General features: G+C 44.5%; 1 protein-coding gene across 3 annotated transcripts in view; it reads right to left on the reverse strand.

The window, feature by feature from the left end:
* SLC25A47 (solute carrier family 25 member 47) overlaps positions 1 to 25,391 on the reverse strand; it is a 305,790-nt gene that overhangs the window by 127,965 nt on the left and 152,434 nt on the right. The window contains exons 1-2 of one of the 3 annotated variants that reach the window (XM_069637781.1): positions 21,312 to 21,642; positions 21,007 to 21,217 (exon numbers count right to left, since the gene is read on the reverse strand). In XM_069637781.1, the coding sequence (XP_069493882.1) occupies positions 21,007 to 21,037 (31 nt within the window). In that variant the 5' untranslated portion in view covers positions 21,038 to 21,217; positions 21,312 to 21,642. Of the gene's footprint in view, positions 1 to 21,006; positions 21,218 to 21,311; positions 21,643 to 25,391 lie in introns of those variants that run through there. The other 2 variants (XM_069637779.1, XM_069637780.1) reach the window with 2 other exon arrangements.

A 25,391-nucleotide genomic window follows, 5' to 3' on the forward strand; every position in this document is an offset into this window, starting at 1 on the left:
AGTGGGTATTCCGGCACCCTGCAGCCGCTCCGAACTCGTACCTGCAAAATAAAAAGACAGTTAGAGCGCATAGTGAAGCAGGCAACAAGCGCTTACTTACGTGCTTCCAGGCGCTTCTATTCATCACACGGGCTCCATCTTCAACTCACTTCAGCCCGTCATCCGCCATCGCCGGAACCCTGCAAAACAAGAGACATCATTACTAAAGACTTTAAAGACATTTGAATGACTCGAAACTTACCGTTCGTGCAGTAAACGACGGACAGCAGTCCTCTGAAGTCAAGAGGCCTGCGCTACCTATCCAGTGAAGAAACTGGTTACAGCACCCTGCCCCGAGGCAGATGGAGAGCTCGGCATTCACTTACCTAAGGTGAGAGCGTTAACCTTTGGGGGTCTACAGGAGAGGAGAAGAGGAAAGAGATAGGGACACCCCAATAACCCCAGTTCATTAACCCCATATTTTCTATCTGCAGACATCTTACTCTACACGTCAGGCATACAGTGCACAGAGGTCCAGCCCAAAGAGCCAACCGGGTGCTACACATCACCTTTGAAGATACGGTAGTCGCCCAGTCAAGACCGGCGCCTCTGCGAGAATCAGGTGAGCGTTACAGAACGCAAAGACTACCGCAAAACTCTCGCCCAGGCGCTATGGAAACCTCGGATACTGACCCCCTAGCCCGGTTACTTGGGGAACTAAGGGCAGAAGTGCATGCAGCTCGTCAGGAAACGAATGCTCTAAGAAGGGAACTAATTATTTCCAAGGAGAGAACAGACAATCTTGCTAGACAAGTGCTACAGTCACAAGCCGGACAGACCCCGTTACCCGCATCAGGGGCAAATCTTCCTTCAACATCCTCTATGAATCCAGTGCAGATCAACCTACCTGGGAATGTACCTCTGGCTCCGCCCGAACGATTTTCTGGTGACCCAAAGAGGTTTGCAGTATTTATCAATCAGTGCCGGTTGCACTTCTTATGCCGGCCAGCAGCCTTTCCAACTGATCAAGCAAAAGTAGCTTTTGTACTTTCGTACCTTAGTGGCAATGCGGCAGACTGGTCGATCCCTCTAGTTAATCAAGATGATCCGGTTCTCCATGATTTTCAAGCCTTTCAGCTTAGTATGGAAAAACTGTTCGCAAGACATTCACAGGGGCAGGCCTTGGACAATGAGCTTCTTTCGTTGCGACAGGGTAATCAAGACCTTTTGGCTTATATTGCATCTTTCAATAGACTAATAGTGGAAACTCAATGGCCTGAGGACTAAAGGATTACGCTGTTTTATAGAGGTCTACGTGGAGAGCTCAAAGACGTTTTAGCCCAAGTAGTGAATCCCCCACAAGACTGTTCGGATTATATAGACTTGGTCGTTCAAATAGATCACAGGCTGCAGAACAGGAAGGCCGATCGTTCCAAGTTTGATGCTCGAGTATTTTCCAAACCGCCAACTCCTTCCAAAGGAGTAGACTCCGGGGAACCCATGCAAATAGGGGGTCTGAAAGGTCCTCTAACACAAAGGGAGCGGGAAAGGAGGAAACAGTTGCAATTATGCCTATATTGCGGAAACTCAGGGCACTTTCTTCGAGACTGTCCGGTGAAACCTGCCAAGAAGGCAGTAGGAGCTGCAGTTACCAAAGTTACAAACTCTGAGCAGGGAAACGACCTCGCCCGACAAGAATAGAGGTCCTCTTGCCGAGCGTGAAAACCAGTTCCATGACCTCGCATTTTGTGATACCTATGGTCCTCATTAGCCCTGATAATCCGGATCGATTACATGCAATTGAAGCTTACGTCGACAGCGGTGCCATCGGCAATTATGTGGATCATGAAATGGTTTTGAGGATGAATCTAACTCTTTGTCCCAAGGCTGTAAAGGACGTCACTACGGTGGATGGTACGGAGATAGCCTCCGGGCCAGTAACGCATACCACTCAAGAGGTGACGCTAGTAAGTCAAGATGGACACCATGAGAAGATCGTGTTCGATGTGATCAAGGCCCCTCAGTTTCAGATTATTCTAGGAATACCTTGGTTAGAGAAACACAATCCTCTGATCGATTGGCGAGCAAGAACGGTCCAGTTTCCAGAATGTGTCTCTACTTGTCACCCTCCACCTGGTGTTGCACTGGCCGCAATTTCTTCAGAGACTCCCCAGTTACCTCCCGAATACCTAGAATACCAAGATGTTTTCCGGAAGGATCAGGCTAACTCTCTACCTCCTCATAGGTCTTATGACTGCCAGATAGACCTGATACCTGGATCTACTCCTCCTTGTAGTAGAATTTATGCCCTCACCGAGCCTGAGAACCTTCACCTTCGACAATACCTGGATCAATACCTGGCAAATGGGTTTATTCGTCCTTCCAAGTCCCCTGCTTCTTCAGCTTTGTTCTTCGTTCCAAAAAAGGAAGGAGACCTTAGAACTTGTATCGATTATCGCTCCCTGAACCAGATCACCGTTAAGAATAGATATCCGTTACCTTTGATCCCTGAACTCCTGGACCAAGTCAGAAAAGCATGCATATATACAAAGCTGGATCTTAGAGGAGCTTACCACTTGGTACGAGTAAAAGAGGGCGATGAATGGAAGACGGCCTTCCGCACCAAGTATGGGCTATTTGAATATCAGGTCATGCCCTTCGGACTTTGCAATGCCCCGGCCGCCTTTCAATATTTTATGAACGATGTCCTCAGAGAGCTCATAGATGTATGTGTTGTTGTTTACATTGACGACATCCTCGTTTATTCTACATCGGAATCTGAACATCGGAAACACGTGAAAATGGTCCTCGAAAGATTGCGTCAACACAAACTTTTCGCTAAGTTGGAAAAATGTGTTTTCAACGTGACTGAAGTTGAATTCTTGGGATTCATATTATCACCTGGCGGAGTGCGTATGGATTCAAAGAAGGTCGATGCAGTTCTCAAATGGCCATCACCATCCTCCGTAAAAGGTGTGCAAAGCATGTTAGGCTTCGCTAACTTTTACCGCAGGTTTATCCCCGAATTCTCTCGAATAGTCCAGCCCATCACTGCCTTGTTAAAGAAAAACAAACGTTTTGAATGGTCTACCGAGGCGGAACAAGCTTTCCAGGATTTGAAGACTAAATTTATCTCTGCACCAATCTTAAAACACCCTCGCCCCGAACTCCCCTACATCGTGGAAACTGATGCTTCAAGCCTTGCCATGGGGGCAGTTCTATCACAAAAGGACCCGGTAACCAATCAGTTGCATCCCGTGGCATTTTGGTCCCGCAAATTCTCGCCTCCTGAAATCAATTACACGATTACTGACAAGGAACTTCTGGCTATCAAGTCTGCCTTCAAGGCTTGGCGGCATTATCTGCTGGGGGCCCGACACACCGTTACTGTGATTACGGATCACCGAAACCTGCAATATTTGAAGACCGCAAAAGCCCAATCCTCTAGACAACTCCGTTGGGCATTATTCTTTGCCGAGTTTGACTTCATAATTACCTATCGACCTGGTACAAAGAACGGTAAAGCCGATGCCCTTTCTCGGATGGGAGTGGAAGAACACTTGGTCAACCCTAAACCTGTACCAATCATTCCCGAACAAAGAATTCTGGGTGTAATCGCCACAGAATCCATAGAGGAAGTTGAGGATAAAGCCAGGCAACTTGTAACTCCAGCAGACATACAGAATTGGCATCTGCAGGGAAAGGACTTTGCAGTAAAGGACAACTTATTGTATTTCCAAGAACGATTATACCTACCCAGCACAGATTTACAGAAAAAAGTAATCTCTTGTTATCACGACTCTTTAATGGAAGGTCATCCAGGTATAGCCAAGAACTCAGAAAATATCAAGCGCTACTTCTGGTGGCCGTCTTGGAAAAAAGATATCAGAGACTTTATAATGTCCTGTGGAGTATGCGCCCAAAACAAGAGTCAAAAGGAAAGACCAGCAGGCCTCTTACGCCCTATTGACATCCCACCTCGCCCTTGGCATACGCTTTCTATGGACTTCATCACCGATCTACCTCCATGCTCCGGATACAATACGATTCTAGCAATCGTGGACTTATTCTCCAAGATGGCGCATTTCATTCCGCTCAAAGGCTTGCCAACAGCAGCAACTCTGGCCCGAGAATTTCTCGAAAACATCGTCCGACTGCACGGTTTTCCTTCGGTTCTAATTTCGGATCGAGGTAGTCAATTTATTTCTCATTTTTGGCGAAGTTGCTGTCGGTCGGCTCAAATTGATGTGAGACTATCGACCAGTCACCACCCTCAGACCGACGGACAAACCGAGAGGACCAATCAAACTCTGGAACAGTATTTACGCTGCATGCTGCAACAAACTGAAAAAACTTGGAAAGATATCCTTTGGATAGCCGAGTATGCCTACAATAACTCTGTCCATTCGGGAACTGGGAAAACCCCGTTTTTTCTTTTGTACGGCAGTCACCCTCGAACCTCGGAGTTGGATCCCCTCCAAGATCTTGAAACACCAGCAGTAGACTACCTGCATTCTACAATCACCCAAGCCTTTAAGGAAGCTGTTTCTCACCTTCAAAGGGCTAAAGAACAATACAAGAAAGGAGCAGATCAACATCGGAAGGAAGCCCCTCACTATCAAGTAGGGGATCAAGTCTGGTTATCCACCAAATATCTATCTCTAAAAGGGCCACGCACATTCAACCCAAGATACCTTGGTCCCTATTCCATCACTACCATAGTAAACCCAGTAGCGGTCAAGTTGGACTTGCCCCCGCACATGAAGATACATCCGGTCTTCCACGTCTCTCTATTAAAACCCGTGCAACCTCAAACCCGACTAACCAAATCTCCAAAACCTATCCTAGTGGATGGAGAACTCGAGTTTGAAGTCAAAAGCATTCTGGACTCCAAGATCTCCAAATCTAAACTATTCTACCTAATTGACTGGAAAGGCTACGGCCCCCAAGAGAGATCCTGGGAACCTGCTGAATATGTCCACGCTCCTCGCCTAATCAAAAGATTTCACCGGACATTTCCTGACAAGCCAAAACCCCCGGAGAAGCCCGGTTTGGGAGGGGCCTTGAGGGGGGGTACTGTCATGATCTCTGCTTCCAAAAGGTCAGGGTTTTCCCAACTCCCTTGGAAGCAGATCCATAACCCAGGTTCCGAGTGCCAACCAGTCCCAATTGGGACCTTTTGGACCCAGTCCTGGCGCCAGTGGCACCAGGCTCATAAATATGCCCAGTCCCAGCGCTGGAAGCGCCGGGCTCATAATGCTTGGGTGGACTTACCTTCAGCAGACCATGCTGCTTACTTGCCTGCCAGTTGAGCCTCTGATCCTCTTCTGTTTGGAACTACTTTTCCTGTTGGGTGGGGCTGGAGCCACTCCCTAGATTCAGAACACTGGAACTCTTCTGGAAGGCAGGAACTCTTTTCTTACCAGGAACTCTTTTCTTACTTAGGCGTGGCTGTGGAAGGAGACACCTAAGCACTACAGGAGGCTATTTAAACCACACCCGGTGGATGAATCTTGCTTTGCGTTATTCTGCAACCTCTGCAGCAGAACGCTCATCGTGTCTTCTGCATCCGGTCCTGGGCCTAAGGAAAAAGGCTTACCATCCTGAATCCAGTCTTCAGCAACACCAATAAAGACAAGAAAGAACAGGTTAGCATTCTGGCATCTGAAAGGCAAAGGCTTACCATCCTGAATCCAGTCTTCAGCAACACCTATAAAGACAAGAAAGAACAGGTTAGCATTCCGGCATCTGAAAGACAAAAGTTTACCAACTCTTCGCACGCTCCGGAGGCCTTCGGCGCTGCATCCCGCATCTGAAAGACAAAACAAGGTGCGTTTAAAGACATTGGGGAACTTTAATACTCACGTGCCATTACTCCTTTCCACATCTAATCCAGTGGGTATTCCGGCACCCTGCAGCCGCTCCGAACTCGTACCTGCAAAATAAAAAGACAGTTAGAGCGCATAGTGAAGCAGGCAACAAGCGCTTACTTATGTGCTTCCAGGCGCTTCTATTCATCACACGGGCTCCATCTTCAACTCACTTCAGCCCGTCATCCGCCATCGCCGGAACCCTGCAAAACAAGAGACATCATTACTAAAGACTTTAAAGACATTTGAATGACTCGAAACTTACCGTTCGTGCAGTAAACGACGGACACCAGTCCTCTGAAGTCAAGAGGCCTGCGCTACCTATCCAGTGAAGAAACTGGTTACAGCACCCTGCCCCGAGGCAGATGGAGAGCTCGGCATTCACTTACCTAAGGTGAGAGCGTTAACCTTTGGGGGTCTACAGGAGAGGAGAAGAGGAAAGAGATAGGGACACCCCAATAACCCCAGTTCATTAACCCCATATTTTCTATCTGCAGACATCTTACTCTACACGTCAGGCATACAGTGCACAGAGGTCCAGCCCAAAGAGCCAACCGGGTGCTACACATCACCTTTGAAGATACGGTAGTCGCCCAGTCAAGACCGGCGCCTCTGCGAGAATCAGGTGAGCGTTACATGTTGAAAGGAAGGAGGTGTCTTGCTTTTCCTAACATTTAGGAGGTTGAGGTGAGCCGCTGTTGCAATTTTGAAGGTGAAAGTAGGGAAGGTGTGAGAAGGGTCATAGGTGATGCTGATGTTTCTAGCTGAGAAAGAGTAGGGGAGAGTGTCAGGTGGGAACTGGATAGGCAGGGGAAGAGATGAGTGGGAGTATTGGCAGGGAAGAAGAGCAGCTCTGTTTTAGTAGAGTTTAACACAAGAGAGTGCAAAGTCATCCAATATTTAATGGCAGAGAGACAGTTGGACATTTTGATAGAGGGATCAGAGGAAAGTTCAGGGAAATAGGAGAAGATTTGGGTGTCATTGCGAAGAGTGGGTACGAGAACCGAAAGGAGGAGTTTAGTGCCCTAAGAGCAGAGGTGTAGAGTATAAAAAGGAGACAACCCAAGTCAAAGATTTGCGGGACACCAACTGTTAGAGGAGTGAGTTGAGAGGTGTTGCTTGCTGTTGCTCAATGAGACAAATTGTTGGGGTGCCAGGTAGGACTCAATCCAGGCAAGGGCGATCAGAGCGATCAACAGTGTCAAAGGAGCAGACAGGAGAAATATCTAAATTCTACCATCAATAATATCTAACTATCTAAATTCTAGCATCAATAACTCCAAGCAAAGCCTCAAAATAGCTCCACAGTGTTCATTGGAGTGTGAATGTGAGAGAATGCATTCTGGTGATTGTGTGAAAGCCCTTGATTTGTATTAATATAAAATGATGCATTTTATCCTGTGTCTGAAAGGTGAGTGGGCTAATTAGACCCCCTTTTATAAGGCCTCCATGCCAAAAACATTGTGCAACACTGCCTATGCTGCACCAGTCTCCTGCTCACCTGTGGCACATGGCAGGTTCAAAGGCCACATGTGCATCTCTGACAGCTGCTGTGGTCCAAAGTAATTGCAGCCAGAGTTAGCATGTTAACCTCTGCGCCTCTGAACTGAAACCAAATAATTGTTGCCTTATCACTCTGGTGGCAGGGTAATGTCTAAGAATAAGCAATACCCGGTTACGCTATGCTGACTGATAAGAGCACACAATTATTAAAGCCACTCCAATTCGATATCATGCAAGTGTTAACCCTGTGAGCCCAGATCAATCATGTTAATACAACGTACATTAATGGCTAACCTGGCTGTCTGTACTGCTCCAAGTAAGACAATAGCCAGGATGCTACCTTCCTTTAATTTCCAGAATGAAAGGTAACAGCTCCCCTGAAGGCGCAGGAGCTATCACCAGGAGATCTCCTGGGAAACGCTTCAAAGGGGCACTCACATAACAAGACCAGCTTCACACCAGGGTGTTCCACTACAGAGGGTCTTTGACGTCAGCATGCATGGGGAAAGGGTGCAGTTAGAGTAGCCTGAGTTGGACAGTCGCCTGAGCGGGGCTTCGAACATCCTGGTTTTCTGTTAGGGCTTCCTTCCTTCCTGCACTCTCCATTCCCTGTAGGACAAAGCGCTCTGGGTATGATGTCAGAAGGCAAGGGCCACCTGTTACACCAACAGGGACTGGACCCCTTGAAATAGGCTTGCTTTAGGCCAATCCCTTGTAACAGTTTGCCTTTATAAGGAAGGGGTCTCCCACTCCTTCTTTTGATTCATTTTCGGACTTTCAAGAAGACAAGGAGAATGCATTTGACCTCAAATGGGAGTACTGTCAATTCCAAAGTCCTCCAACAGTGAGGTAAAAATAGAAGGCATTCAAGGTAGAGGAGAGCTCTGTCATCTAACCATCCCCTGGGAGAAATGGGGGTAAACTGCTGTAGACAAAGTCCTGCGACTCTAGTATCTGCACCTGAACCAGGCTCCTCACTGGAGGTGAACGAATACCTGTAGGTGGTAGCTAAACTCCAGGACTGGCAGCATAGAGCAAAAAGGACTTCCCTTCTCTTTGGAGTCCCTGGATTCTGACTCCCAGCAACCATAAAGCCAGAGGGCAGGTGGAATCCTGTTCGCACGGCTTCAAACCACATTCAACACTCTTCAAACCAACACAGGACCTGCAATGCTTCTTTTGGCACTTCATGATTTTGAACTGCTTGCTCTTGTCTTCAAACAAGCTTGATGCCACTTCACACCAGTAGCGTTTATCACTGCCTTGACTCGACCACCGGCACACCGCTGCAGAACCCTTGTACTCACCATATCAAGCACTGCATCGAAAAACATCACCTCCCCTCAACCCAACTCGAACAATGACTCGAACCATTGTTAGGCATTGTGTCAAGGGCAGATTCGATCCAGTGGTGAAACTGACAGGCCGCTGATCCGTGCCTGTTGGGCCCTTCTAACCGCATCATCTCGAACGCCGATTTGAACAGCACAGATCCCCATATCCAAGCCAGCACGTCACTGGATCAACGCAACTTGCCACATCTCGAACCTGGCTTGATCGCAAGGAAAGGGCAGAGAAGCCCATTTGATCCTGTGGAACCCCATAAGAACAACAATAAGTTACTGTGAAGAGGTATTGTCCCCATGGGCCACTTTTGAGATCATAGTGACTTATAGGCCCCCCTTTTCAATGCCTTTCTTTAAAGACATATCCTTTAAACCATTACATTGCTACAATTGCCTGCCTTATTGTTTAATTTAAAAAGTCAACATGTTCATAGAACCTTGATTGGACATTCTTTTATTTTGGAGTCTTTGTGCAGTTGCTGTTTGTATGGCTACTGTTATCAACTTCACACCCCTCCTGAGAGTATAGCCTGCCGTCGGCCCACATTACTACAACAGGCAAAGGCGTTAGTTATATACATCAGGCTGTGTCCGTTTTACCTTTATGATTGGGGTAATTGCTAGCTAAGTAGTAGTGAGGGGCAGGGTAGACGGTTTAGCCATTACTCATCTCTATAAAAGGGCTATAAACATCTAATAAAAATACAAATACTCCTACAGAGAGTAGTTACTTTATCACCGTGACGGCTGTGACTATTATTCAGCTGACATGCCCCTCTCAAAAGCACATTTCAAGCAGTTTTCTTGCTTCCATGAGATATGTTCAAGTCTCATTTTTATGTTGGGAAGCCCTAAGCAGAATGGGAATGGGTTGTGAATGTATTGGCAGCAGTCAGATATTATTCTTTCACCAAGTTTGCTGGGAATAAAAACCTAGCATGTTACCATTCAAATTGTTTTTGTGCCTATTTTGCTATCACCAGTTATTGGTGCCTATACCCAACGTTTGCCTGTGGACCATGCATGCACCCCTAAATATAGTTCTTGGAGACATCACTCTGATGCCTGAAGACATGGGATTGGATGTGGCCTCTTTTGAGTTAAGGGTATAGCACTTTTGTGACTTTTCTAACTATGCAGTGGTATTTTTCTTTGCTAAGGTTATCTGGAGAGGGAGTCATCCCAATTTAAAATGTGTTCTATTTATCAACTGTTCACCCCAGTGTTTATGCTGGCCCACCATCCCCAGATAACACATTTAAAAAGGTTACATTGTAAATTACTAGGAGAAAAATGCCATATTTCTCTCAAAAAACGATTAAGTTTTCCCATTTCCTCCAACAGCTACTGCAACAAAATCCACCATTGGCCATGTGGTGCAGTCGTCTGCCTGCAATCAGTTGTCCTGGTGCAGCTCACGACTGTGGCGATGGCAGGTGGAAATGCTTGCAATGCTCAGGGCTATAAGTGGTCCAGAGCTACGGAAGTCACCAAAACCTCCAGAGTCAGGGTGCCGCCAGTACTCCTTCTGTCCCCTACTAACATGCACCCAATGAGGCAAAAAAGAGGAAAAAATCCAGGACATTGCACCCGATAAGTTGAGAAACGTGTTTATTGTGAGGTCAGAATACTGAATTCTGAAAGAACCAACACGTATGACTGACTAAATTCCATGTAGATGGGATTAAACCCAATACAAGTTTGCAACTACTAAGACGAATTTATGACCCCCCGGCAAGGGAATGTATTAGCCCTGATTTGGGAAAGGCCAGGAAGGGCCGTAACACGTGTTATCACCTAAGGGCGGACCTAACAATAAACACGTTTCTCAATTTATCGAGCGCAATGTCCTGGATTTTTTCCTCTTTTTTGCATCATTGTTTATGACGGTTTCATTCCTGGTTTACCGTCAATCCAGTGACCTGCGACCAGACTTTAAACTGAACACGTGGACTTAGGGGTCTCCTATCCCTATACCACATTTGATCAAGATACTGCAAATATAACAGACTTGCTCAGTTATAATTGTTGAATTACGAGTCGCCGAACAGACCACCTGTACCCACAAGCCTGGCTTACATTAAAAAATAACATGCACCCAAGCCTGTTTTTCCTCAGTTGTCTGATAGAATTCTTGCGCTAGAGAATTGCAGGGAGAAGCGTCCCCTGAAGGATTATATAAGGCTTGTGGTTCGCAGACATTTTACTGTTAGCATGAGTGTTGTGAAAAAGGAAATGAACACTGAGCCCAGTGTTCTTTAAATGTTCAGAAGGATTTCATACTTAAATCACTATCACAGAAATATTTTTAAAATATAAAAATCTGAGCTCATTGTTGTGTTCCGCAAATGCTCTATGGTTTTATGTAAAGCATCCAGTGAACCCACATTTGTGCTGTTTGTCTCCCTCCCTTTATTATTGCGGATTTATTTCTAGAATCAGGATAATTTAGTCACTGATGTAATTGTTTATATATTAAGTGAGAGTGTTTTATTTGGAGACAGCAATGTATTTTCACACGGAGCCAAAGAGGTGTACTTACAATATGCAGACTGGATGCAAACAGGACCACTTGAGACCATGCAAAATGACCCAAAATATATGTTTCAAAGGTTGCGTCATGTTTTGTGTGGGGCAAGTGCTTACCTTTAGGCCACGCCCAACACATACACCATACCTCTTGTAAGAGCCCCCTCAATTCCGCATCCCACTTAAAGCACCTGCTACGCCCACCAGTATTCTGGTCTCCACTCCCTGCCAGCTCTATCTAATCCAGGGTCCCGCCTGCATAATGCCTCCTAGCCAATCTGTGTAAATACAACAGTGAAAAGAGCGATAAGTGTCAGTCAGTGCAACAAAAAATGTGAATAAATAAGCCAGTTTGCAAATAAACTAGTCCTACCATCGCCATATGGCATGGTGAGTCAGTGATCCAGTAGGTGACTTCTGAGATGCCAACTGCCCACTTGTCATCGGGTTCGCTCTTAGCCAGCATTCGAATTTAGCAAAAAGTACTTTGCATGCTGGCACATTGCGTCCATGTTTTTACTTACATTATAAATACGATCCTACCTATCATAGGCAGTGAGGTTGTATATAAAGCCAGGTAAGGCTGAAGGTGGTTGTGATGACCTGGGGCCAATTGGTAACACTCCAAGTGTGGCGCAGTTAAAAAAGGAGATGCAATATGTTAGTTGTATTTGTCTTTTGTCCAAACAGCACACTGCAATTCAATGTAAAAAAGGAGTACTACACAAAACCTCATGACTTTATTTTGCTGGCCCACTGTTTCTATCTTTAACATGGGCCATCAATGTGCAGTCAAATCCTACTCTGCGTCCCACCTCGGTATGTGTTTGGAAAAAATGTGCATCTTTCATTCTACAAGCTGCTCCTAATCTGAGATTTAAGAGGATTTGTACATGTTTTTGTAGCTTTAAACTCTGGATTCATGTGGGCTCCACATGTTCCGGCACACATTACCTTTTTTACTTCTGGGCTGCACTCTTCTAACCTTTTCAGTCATGAACCATAATAACGGATTTCACCACACTACTCAAAACGCTACACCACACAAAACTTCTAGGGCCACCACAATGCAGAGATCTGATAAGCATGATATCGGATATTGGCCCCCTGCCTCTTAAATTGATATGTTTCTGATGTGGATGGATATTTAGATCCCATCTCATTTGCTCCTCTAAGGATTGGTTAGTTTGGCATTATCTGGATGGCTTACACCTATGATTTGCTTTTATTTGATCTTAACCCAATCGGCCTTCAGAGGCTTTAGAATGCTTTTTCAAAATTTGCTGAGGTCAAATCCTAAGTAATAAATGCAAAGAAGACTAAAGCCACCCAGTTTACCAAGAAAAGGAAGGTATTAAAACACAAGTGGAGGTAAGAGAAGGAAACCCTGCTTTATTTGGGCTTTGCTACTTGTAGCAAACCTCATAAGGTATTTATGGAACTGCAGTTAAAACAAGGGGCTCTAGTACTGTCAAGTCAAATGATTAAAATCAAAGGTACGTAAGATTTTCTATTAAGACCTCGCAGATTTTTTATGAGGAGAAAGTTGTCCCAAAATTAGAGTATGGGGCAGAGCTTCTCTTTCTGTACGTTTTTGAGAGGATAGGGCAATCATTTGGCACAGAGTTTTAAGATTGCCAAATGCTGTCCCAATTGCAGCAATTCGCTTTGAATTGGTACTTGGGTATCTATAGGTCATAGTAAAATGGAGGCTCTTAAGTCTGTATAGAAGTATGTTAATTCCTGCAGGTAACACCTTAAATGCCGAACTGAGTAGGGGCCTGCTTGAAAAAAAAGATTGTACCTTGGCAGCATTGGAAAACGTGTGTGATTCAATCTTTGCGGACATATGTAAAAGTAGGACGGAGCTGGAGTTATTTCCTGATCAAGTAACGCGATCCCTTTACTAGTGGGACTGGGGCTCCACTACTGGTAAATTACATGAGTTCCCATTTATGCAACATCTGAACTGGGAACATAAGAAATTGAGGGTTGTGGCCCCCTACCCGAATAAATTACTGAAGCGCTATATGGACTTTGCCAATTTAGATGGAATTTATTTCTTACGGGGGACATTTTATTTGCGTCGCACTCTGATCACTGAAGAGGATGCCCAATGTCATTTTTGTAGGAACAAAATTGGAAACAATGAAGCACATATTCGTTTTCTGTGAAGAGCACTTTATTTTTTTTGCATTGTTCCATTGTACCGTTTCATTTGTTGCATGTCGGAAGCGGCCTCTCTTCAGTAGCGAGTACCGAGTACCGAGGGAGGTGCAGCTTGCCACATTCACAGCACTTTCACAGCACGTCCTGTCGTTCAGAGGTGGTTTCCTCTGGTTCAAGTGATCGCAGAGGGGAAAGTGCAGAAGACAACAGGCACACCGGACAAGTGGAGAAGAGGAGAAAGCAGCCGCTGGTCCACGGTCCACGGCCTGCAGGTCAGAGGAATACTAGAGCTTTGGCTAAATGACATTACTCTGTCAACAGACGATATCAAGGACGAGATCTGTAAAATGCAAGCCCTACATATCAAGTATGGACAGCGTGTGGACAAGTGCATTGAGACTATCCTTAAACTCCTAAGGGGTGGCGCTCCACAGTTACCAAAGGACACTAAAATACCTGCTGCAGTGGAAGCTGGGGCACAGACACAGCACGAGATAAAGGCCAGTGCACCAGCCTCCCTTCAAGGGCATAACTTAGAAGTCATTAATATGCCCTTTGGGGGCATTTCTGTACGCCCGGTTTCCCCAATGTTTGTGGACCCTTCAGGAGTTGCGCCTCATGTGCCTCCTGCAATGAGGCCAAGCACAGGATTTCAGCCCCGACAGACCGGAAAGCAGTCGATGGTTTCGAAGGAAACGAAAAATCGATTAAATGCATTGCAGCAAGCCGAACCCTCGATTACTATCACAAGCAATAAAGACTGCAAACCTAGTCCGGAGACCACAAACATTGTTGAAGATCGAAGAGAATTTGGGGAATCACCTCACATAGACATGAAGGATGTAAATGAGAACACAGGCGAAGACTCTGTAATTGAGACTAATTAGAGTGATGGAGTGGATCCCTTGGCTGGCTGGAGAGAAGGAAATATCATCTGTTGCTTCAAGGGCCGAAACCACGGAAATAGGGACTCTTATAAGATAGCACTGGTAAAGGTTGTGTCGGAGACCTTGGGAATGAAGGATTTAACCTTTAAAAATGTTTCTGTAACGTAGATTTTATCAGACTTTATGTTTTGTGGTGGCTGCAATGTCAGATTTGGGATGATGAACCAACATCTACGATCTGCAATATTGAACTGTGCGGACGAACTGGCACTCAAGGGTGTGGAGGTCTACCAGGATGAGCAACACGTCCCGTGCCACTTACATGATACTTGGCTCGTGCCGCTTTGTGCTATCAAGGAAAACTCCGATCATATATAAAAACAATAAACGAGTCTGCGCAGGCAAGGTTGGATGGGCAATGAGCCATTGAAAATGTAATGGACTTGAGTCAAGCAGCCTTGGAAAATGTTTTGACAAACTTGACACAATGCATGCTAACATCTAGAGCAAAGGACCCTGTGTATAATGCAGGATGCACGTTGCCCCTTCTGAGCCCTAATGCTGACAGCTGTATTATGCAATTGATGAGTATTGTCTCCTGGAATGTGGCTGGCCTCAAGACAAGGCTTAAGGACCCTGATTTTATGATTTTTCTAGAAGATATGGATATTTTGCTACTGCAGGAGACATGGGCTCTGGACACGATACGTTGGGCAGATTTTGAGGTTTACACAACCAAAGCAGAAATGTCTGCTCGCGGCAGGAACAGTGGAGGTCTTGAAATATATTTGGCACACTCACTTAAACTCAAAGAACATCTGTTGTTCTATACCTCCCTGATTCTGCTAATAGTAGACATGGTGCTAGCGGATAGTAATGCCTGGCGCATAGACAATTTCAATTCATTTGGTGATAGTAGCATCCGGGGGCCACTCCAAGCTTTGTTGGAGGTATTGGAGGATGTCATGAGCCATGAGGATCACTCTCTAAATAGTAGATTCCTGACAGGTGACGATTTTAACTTAAAAATAGGAAATTACACAAGGACCGCTGACAGTATTATGGATGAGTATATGGCATTTTGTATCTACCCACCATGCCTGATAGAGGCTGCCACAGAGACTCTTGTTAGGAAATGTACGGACGTGTTGACAAGGTTGGGATTTATAGCAGTGAATGGGAGATTTGTGTCTGATACCCCAGGCAAACACACTTTTGTGAACAAGAAATATCGTTCGACAATTGACTATATCATCCTGGGTGTAGAGGATTTGCAATGGATAAAGGATTTACAGATAGTCCCCAGGGTCGAAAGCGACCATGACCCTCTTGTTCTAGCACTACAGTTAGGGAATGGGGGACCCAATCCTGGGGCAAAATCACCCAACACCGCTATGTATAAAACATTGCGGTGGGGCATGGTGGACCGCGGCTATTTAGTGTCCAGAGTAATGTGTACTGCCATAGACAACTTGGCGAAATCTTAAATCCAGAGGAGAGCAAATGGCTAGCATGGGCAGATATAATGTCTTGCATATCTCAGGAAGTTAGGAATCTCTTGTGGCCCGACAACCCGGTCAAAAAAGATCACCATGGTTTAAAGCTGGATGCAAGCTGGCAAAAAAAGTACTTCTACAGGCACTAAGATGCCGAAGTAGTTCCTCGGCACATATCATCGAAAGCCAGGGCATTGCATAAGTACACGCTAAAATCCAGCAAATTAGAGCAGGTTGAACCTGCCTGGTATAAATTAGAGAGGGCTGCCTTGTCGGGAAGTAGAAGGGACTATTGGAAGGCAATTGGAGATGGTTTGCGTGTGGAGAACAAAACAGCAAAGGGGCATGTCAAACTGGTGATCGAGGCAAGGTGGATCAAGCATTTTTCGGCATTATATGAAAATCACGACCTCGAGAAGGTCAACGGCACAAGAGGAAGAGTGGCCCCCTAAAACATCTACAATGCAGCCTGGTGGTGTCAATGGACCAGGTAGCGATGGCCCTTGCTGGATCTGCAAATGGCAGAGCGGCAGGACCGGATTCCATTCCAATAGAATTCTGTAAACATGAAAAGGTGATTTGGGTGCCGATTGCTACTTTGATATTTAACATAATATTGCAATTGAATATTTTCCCAGACTCATGGAAGGAGGCGGTCATTGTTCCAATTTTCAAAATTGGAGACAGAACTGACCCTACCTGATACTGCACAATATCACTTATTGACACCTCAGCTCAGTTGTGTGGGCAGTTATTAGATCAAAAGGTTATGACTTGAGTCACAGAGAACCGGGTCCGCTCGGAATACCAATATGGTTTTCGAGAGGGTGTCCGAACAGTTGACCAGATAGTAAATCTAGGCTTGGTTCTGGACAAGTATGTTCGGCCCTGCAAGGACACGATCTACCTAGCTTTTATGGGCCTCTCGACTGCCTTCGACTGTGTGGTCGATGGCAAGCTCTGGAGCATATTGCACTCACTGGGAATGCCGGGTGAGCTTTTAAAGATCTTGGTTCATATGCACACCAATCTGACAGCAAAAGTAAGACTGGGAAACCAGGACCAAGAAACAAAGGCATTCAGGATCTCTTGTGGAGTGCCACAGGGCTGTGTCCTGACCTCACTCCTTTTCAATCTCTACATAAATTAATTACCGAATGTTTTAGCTGACTCAGTGACCGATGTTCCAGGGATAGCTAACAAAAGGGAGTGTGCATTCTTGTATGCCGATGAAGTCCTCATGGCCAGGACAAAACACACCCTTCAGAGATTGCTAAACGGATTTAATGATTATATGAAAGAGAGAGGCCTAGCAATTAACGCAGGGAAATCAAAGGTCATGTGCGTTGGCAACAGCAAACGGCAAGGGAATGCAATACTAGCAGTGGGGAAAAGTCTTGAATGGGTCAAATCATTTTGTTACCTTGGGGTGACGATCTCTAGTGACTTGGGCTGGCTTTTACACGTAAAGCAGCAAACTGTAAAGGCATCTGAAATTAATGGCTCAATCTTGAGATTCAGGGGAAAATTGGATGGCCTGCCCATGGATCACACCCTTTGAATTTATGCGGCAAAATCAGTACCTCTGCTGACGTATGGTGCGGCTACGTGGGGTCATTATCAAACAAAAAAAGTATTCCTTATGAATATCATGGGTTTGTCACAGGGATTCCCAGGTCACTTGTTGCACAAAGAACTTGAATTAGCCTACGTGGAAGATCTCATAACAATCTGTGTCCCGGGAGGATAGCTCAAGCAGCACCGTGCTCGCCTTGGAAACAAGACAACACGAAGCAACACAGGCTCGATCCCGGGTCCGCGCTTAGAAACCTCTGGGTATTAAGCGCGTTATAAATATGCAACTAAGACATATTCCTGTAACAACACATCAATGTCATCGGGCTGTGTGAGCACTTTAAAAATGCAAATAAATAAATAAATGCAGCCTTTAATTTACTGGGGAAAGAGGCCCCAACTGTCAATAACCAAAGCCCTGGTGTGGGGGATCTCATGGCCACAAATTTTTGTGCTGCCTCGCCTTGGTTGAAATATATAAAATCATCCTTACAAGAGCTTGGTTTTGTGCACTTGTTTGGCGACGAATTGCGGGCAGGTAACGCTGGCAGGGGAGAGCTAATAGACACCTTTTCTCCCCATAGAGTGAGAATAAGGAACAATAGTGCACTGCAGAAGCAAAGCGTACAATTTTATCATTGCAATCTTGCCCACAAAACTGTAAGGCCAGCCTACGTCCAAGGGTTCGTCACCCAAAGGAAAATGGCAGTGATTATGGCTTTCAGAGCAAATCTTTTGCTCACTGGGGAAAGGGCACTTTTTCCACCATTAAATTGCACTGAGAGGAGGAGCTGTGCTTGCTGTGAGATGTGATAGAAATGACCTGCTGCACTTCCTGTTCTTCTGCCCTACTCTAGCAAAGCCAAGGAAAGATTTCATAATTCCGGTATTAAGAGCGTCTAAGCTTAGACAGGTGCAATTTGCATTCAGGTTTTTATTATCAGTCCTGAGCCTGCTGACAGCCCATAACGTATATTTATATATTGAGCGAGCTCTCATGTTATGCAGGCAATTTTTATCTTTTAATGGATGGTTTTAGTTGATTTTGTAGATCGCAAGACTTCGACTGTATCTAAATGGATGTTATTATTGTACTATTTTTACTGCATGTTCTTTGATGGGAATTTTCATTTCCGAATAGGGATTTTATCTACTACTACTACTTTTTTTTTTTAGCAAGATTGTAAAAGAAGTTACATTTATGGATGGTGACTCATTCTGGTTGTACTGTCTAGGTGTTTCCTCTACCTCAGTATGTATTGCTGTCATTGTTTTTTAAGATGTTTGAACACAGGTTCCTGCACTTAGAAACCACTAGCTGGTATTAAGTGCGTTTTAAATGAACAATAAAATTAAATAAATAACATGATAGAAATGTTATATGTTTTTTTAATAACTTTTTTTTTTAGGGTTTGCTAGAAGTCGGACCGTATCTTAATAACTTATAATTGTAAAATGGCCTTTGTGCTGTAATTGAATTTGATGGTTTTAAAGAAATGTATTGATCTTTGAATTGACATTTGTTTTGTAAAGGTTGAAGTTTCTATAACAATACACAAATAAAACAAAAAAAAATGATATGCATGAACGGTAAACTCATTTGGGACACCACAAACGCATTTGCTGAATGCATGCAGAGTCCCCGTATTCACACTATATAGGACCCTGTGTTTAGCCCTTAATAGGAAGGTAACCTGAAATGTTTTTCTAAGTACTCACTTTCACATCCTGTCACTCTTTTTCAAGTCGGTATAAAAACAATTCTTCTGGAACCCTTCCAGATCCCTAGCTGTCCACACTAGGGTGCTTTAGTTACAACCTTTCTGGAACCCATATAACACATAAATGCCCCCAGTCTGTGCTATTGGCCGTCCAATCCTCAGGGTTTCTTCTGACCCAAGTACTCCTCTGGAGGCTTCATACATGCGAACAGACAAACATCCAGTGATCGAAGTGAGCGGGAACGGTGGGAGCGGTGTTCCACTACTTTAATTTTTTTCTGTTTACCATTCCTCTACTTTTTACGACCATATTCACCATTCTATACAAAGGATTTGTCCATCATGTCCCTGTGAAAGTGTAAAGTTGTAATAGGAGACTTAGTTTCTACTCACTTAGACTGATGCAATGCCCCGGGGGCAACACTGTGTCACATGTTGCACTATGCTTCCACCTACCCACTCCCCTGCCAAGACCACAGTTCCACTACTTGGTTTGGTGCACTTCTACCACTGCAAACATCACCTTCTTAGTGGGATTGAGCAAGATCGCTGAAGCCACGTATGGCAAGGGCAATGCTTGTAGTGCATGTAAGTCTGATAGCATGAGTGCTGGGATTCAGTACTGCGTTGGCCCAGAACTTGAGCTCACCATCTAGGTCCAGGTGCATGAGCCCTTGCCGCTCCAGGGTTCCGTTCCAGACCACCAGTGTTAGTCATGCACCTTGGACCTCGCCTGCTTACTTAGCTCTCATTCCCTTCTGAGTTCAGTCAACTAGAGTCAACCACTGTCAAGCACACAGCCTCCAATGCACTACTGCACAGTATGATGTCTCATGGCATCTACTTACCCCCCTTGTTTCCTTATCTCTGTTCCGTGTCCTTTTCCAGTGCACCACCTTAATATTGTGTGGTACACACCATGTATCTCTTTTGAGCTTGCTGGGATCAGTTTGCCAATGGTTCAGCAAGGTTTATTATGATTGCATAAACCAGTTTAATTTTCTATCAGTGTCGTGCATTTAAAATGGTACAAAAAGTTAAGGTCGGGGTTCCTCTCTCGGACCAAGAGGAATTAAAAGTAATGCCTGTAAAGAGTTCTGTTTCAAATTATTTATTTATGAACTGTTTTAATATGCTACATGCAATCAGTGTCACGTCAGAGCGCAAAGTGAAACAGAGAGGGGGAGGAGTCAACACGTGGGAAAAGTGGGGAGGAAAAGGAACTGGACAGTAACATACAACAAAAGAAAAACTAGGGATGGAGTGAAGGAAGAGGCAATACAAGACAGCCTTGCAATAGTGGGTTAAGAGAAATCTATCATTACACGCAGTAAATCATCATTGTGGTGCACCTACACCTACTCACCGCTACAGTCCTGCAAACAAACATGTTCTAAAAACTCCTAGTTATGCGTGTGACACACATTATGCAACACCCTCTGTGCTGGCATTCCTCATTCCTTATCTCCGTGCTAAATGTAAAATGCAATAAACAACTACACACGCCCAAACTATTGGCATTGCCAATGCTTGTTAGGGCGTGTGCCCTGTAGATGACAAGATGTTAAACAATCTAGCGTGTTGGAACTTTTATGTGGATGCAAGTGTTACTCAGGGCATCCCATATTGTGGAGCTGGTTAGCTGCAGGAGCTCCTGGATATAAGGTTGGATGTAAAAAAAAAAAAAAAAAAAAAGTAAACATGCTGAACCTGTGTTCATTATTTTGTTTGGTAAGGCAAGGTTAGCGAACGAGGGAATCGCCCCAATTGTAAACGCATTACTTTTATCAACTGTAACCCTGGTGTCTAGAGTACCCCTCCACCCCGCCAGTAAGATCCTTCAAATGCGTTCGGAATGAGTTGAACAGCATTACAGTGCCAGGACACAACTGACGCATTTCTGTCAAAAACCAATGACGCTGTTCCATTACCTCCGACAGATCCCGCCACAAAATCCGCCATGGGCCGCACGCGCACACACGGTGCGCGCTCGCACGCCTCCGCGTCAGTCAGTCAGCCGTGGCGGCGGCGGCGGCGGCAGGCGGCAAGGCTGGCTTCTTCCTGCTGCTCGCCTCCACTCCCTGCTGCAGCCTCTGTTTAATGCCAGCACCCGGCCGCACGACCGACGCCTCCTCGCTGATCCTGTGTACACAACCGGGGACAAGAGCGATACGTGTCAGTCAGTGCAGCAGAAACTGTGAATAAATAATCCGGCTGGTAAACAGGCCGGGCCTACCGTGGCGCCTCGGTGTACCCGCTGGCCAGTGATCCGGCGGTGGACTCCTGAGCTGCCAACTGTCCCCCATGTCACGGAGTTCACCTTTAACCACGGTAGGCGGTTTAGTCGAAAGTACGCGGTGTGCTGGCACATCTGGTCGATATTCTTTCGCAGTTTACAAATACTAGCCTGCGCGAGCTCGCCAGTGAAGCAGGCTATAAAGCCAGGTAAGGTTGAAGGGGGTCGTGATGGCTTGGGGCTATCTGACAAAACTGTAGGGGTTTCAAAGCGGGTGAGGGGGCGGTCCCTTTTATTTCTGTAAGCAACCCCCCCCCATTGAATACAAAACTAGCACTATTATAGAAAAACATAAAAATGTGACCTAAGACCCCTCCGCCCCCAATTGGAATTAAACCCTACTCTGTATCTTACCTCTGGGGTGTTGGGAACGAACATGTGTAACTTTCCATACATGCCAACATTCAGATGCACCTGGGAGGGAGATTTCCACAGGGAAATCGGGAGACGCATATTTTCCCATAGGAATGCATTGAGGCTACACTTATTTTAGGCGGAAGACTGAAAAATAGCAATATTTTTCACCTCAAAATCGAGAGTCTCCTGCCTACATCGGGAGGTTTGGCATGTATGCCTTTCATCCTGCCTGCACGCTGCCACAAAGTTGAGACAGGGGTCATTTTCAAGGAATTTATTTAGGCTTTAAATTCTGAACTCCTGTTTCCTCAATATGTCCCAGCACACAATATATTTGCTCTTTGACTGCACCCTGTGACATTATGCTCCTGATTCTATGGCACGACAAGGAGCGGTTCCTAAACTGCACCCCCAATAACCCTTTTAGTCTCGCGCCATGATAACACGTCACACAACACCTCTCAACAATACACCAAACGCAACTTCCAGAGTCAGTCACTACAAAGCAAAGATCTGACATGCATAAACAGTGAATCCAGGTGGGTCACCAAATAAACCATGCTTGACGCAAAGACAGTAATCGCCAACCGTCCCACCGGAAGATAAAACGTAACTGTGCCATAACCACATTGAGCAGATGACGACGGAACACACCCTGGGCACGCCAATCTGTAGTGTGTTTGGCGAGGACCAAGGTCAACGATTTGGTGTGGCTCTCTTGCTATTCTTTGTACTGGCCCAATGGGGGCACCAACAAGACGTGTGAAAGCTCTCCTTTGAGTTTATGGCTGGAGTAGCCCGAATTTATGTATTATGCCTGCAACAATAAAAGAAAGCAAAGCCATGTTCAAGCCAATAGTCAAGGGACATGCAACCAGCTGCAAAGCGATGACAATCAGTTAAATACACCAAGCACCATTAAACACAATAACCATTTTTTAGGTGAAATTGGAATCAACTCTTTATCTCCATGGTAGTGCAGAAGAAACCAAAAAAACACTTGCCACCAACTCGGTTTAGTACAAAACATTTCTTCTTGGTTGGAAAGACTTTCCTGCAAGGTAAAATAAGAACCAGTCTCAAAATGAGGTTCACTCAAGAGGCCTAAGTAGGTCATTATCAAAGTGACACATTTTGGGAGCAAAATGGGAAAAAGAGTGGATCAGGAATGACACAGAGAGGACGATGGACAGTGAGTAGAAAACGGGAAGAAGATCAAATTGCGGGATTCAGAGAATGCACAGAACTGAGAGAGGCAAGTTAAGGAGATACAAGGACATGCAAACGTTTAAAGACAGTATATAGGAAGTGAAAATGGAGATGGGTTCTAAAAGCTAATGACCAGAAGAAAAAGGAGAATTATGAGAACGAGGAGGATGGGGTATAGAAGAAAAATAGCAGAGTTCAAAATAGAGTGAAGAGAGGATATGGCATATAGATAGGGAGACCCAAGACAAGATTAGATAACAGTAAAGACAAGAGAAAATGACAGAGGATATAAGCATTATAGTGGCAGTACAGTTAACGAAAGGCAACATTTTCTGAATGTTATGGATCTGAAAGTGACATGAAAGTACAAGCGAAAGATGTGATTCATATAAGTGAGTAAAGCGTCAAAAAGGACAGGAAGATTTTAGGCATATAAATGAAGGGAAAGATGTTCTGAGGGGAAAATAATAGAAGGTGTGGACAGCTGTGAGGGACAGGAGATAGACAAATAGAATGTCCCTATTAGTAGGGTTAAACTGAAGGGAGGAAGAAAGCCTAATAGCAGATGGATAATTATAGAGTTGAATGGAGCTGATCAGAAAAGGTATGAAAATAATGGAAAATCTGACAGTCATCCACATAGAAAGGGCACCGAAGGCAAAATGAGAGAATAATAGATGAAAGCAGAATAATAAAGGTAAAGAGAATAGAAAAGGGCCACAGACAAGGCCTTGTGGAACACCAAAGTGTAAAGGTACAGAACCAGACAAGTTAGCACGGGAAGGAGAGAAGACTGATCAGAGAGATAAGCAATGGACCAGGAGAGAGTGGAATGCGATATATGAAGGAAGGATACAGAAGATCAAAGAATGGAATGGTGCACTGTGTCAAAAGCTGCAGAATTATATGCTTCAGAATCAGCTAAAAAAGAGTTTCAATCTTTTCTTTCATATTGGAACTAGAAGGATACACCTAGGGACCATGTCTCCTCCTATGTGTAAACTGTCACACAACGTTCATCATTATCACACAGTGTATTGATTAATACATAAGGTTTGTAAGATATATTTTGATTAATATATGGCTTCTTCACTAAGCGGGCACGCCTGATGTAATGCCCTCTTGAAGATATAGTGCCACCCCACAATTATGGGAAAGAAACAGGTGGTGTTATCAAAACTCAAATTTATGAAAATAAATGAATCAAAGGTGGTCCCCAAACTTTGTGTAGTGGAAGTCACCACAGTATTGCACAATCACAGGCGGCTTGTTCACTTAAAATAATGCACCTGCTTAAATCTCACATTTCTCTCACACAAACATCCTTTTCCCTAATCAAATCATTACATGTTTAATACGGAATAGTTATAGGTGTTCTGGACTTAATTCTTCTGCTTGTCGTCTGTCTTCAAATTACTCATGAAGTTACATTTACAAATGAATCAAAGAACTTCGATTTCCATAATAACACCAATAATGTAAGTAATCTGAGAGAACTGTTGCATGTCTTATATTTCCCAGGTAAATATGCTGCTGTGGCTTATTATTATGTTAGCAAAAAGAGAGAACAAGAGTGCAGCGCTGCTGCTTTAATCAATGTCTATTAGTTTTGCGTATTTATTTTGTTTGTTAAAAGTTCATTAGTAGGGTGCAGCCCACTGGTCAGTGCCACCGTGTAGGGCACTGTAAGTAAACTGAAGCAAAGAGACCAAGACTTTTAAGCCTTCGGTGTGGGCCGCATACCCACTTCGGGTTCAGCAATTTTGTTAGACTTTGTCAAAAAATTGTCATTTAGGTATAGTTATGTTAAGATCCATTATTTCTCAAGTATCTCTTGGATTTCAGTTATCCAATTTTTTCGAACTGCAGCTTCACCAATTAGGCTAATGCTGTATCAGAGGCAAACAATGATGCAACTCTATGTGGCTAATGCATTTTGGAATGAAATCCTTCTTCAGAGCCAGGTTGTAAATGTCAACTAAATCATAAACACCAAGGATACATTATATATTGAAATGTTCAAATCAATTATGCATAAAGACATTAATGAAACACATTTGATCCATATAATATGTACAGGGCGCCCACAGTTACAAACACACAATCAACAGATAGGAGAAAACATAAGCAAAAAGTATCTCTTGAATATATTTTGTTATAGCATTTCTGTTATAGCAATTCTCAATTATCATTCCTTATAGCATCTGTGAACCATCTTATTTATCATGTCCAGTGCCAATGTTGTCTTCGATATATACGTGAAAGTTACCAAGTTATCCCTCTGTATTCTCATGTGCATTATCCGAGTTTGCTTACTAGCATAAACCCATGCAGTGTGCCCATTGTTGTTGTTAATATTCTCTTCCCTCATATAGTGTCATATAATTATTAGAGGAGTATTCTTGTATTTGTGGCAATGTGCACCCTATGTGGACTACTGACCTGTTTGCCGTA

The sequence above is a fragment of the Ambystoma mexicanum genome, chromosome 14, assembly GCF_040938575.1.
Source record: "Ambystoma mexicanum isolate Mex_15411 chromosome 14, UKY_AmexF1_1, whole genome shotgun sequence".
Taxonomy (NCBI): domain Eukaryota; kingdom Metazoa; phylum Chordata; class Amphibia; order Caudata; family Ambystomatidae; genus Ambystoma; species Ambystoma mexicanum.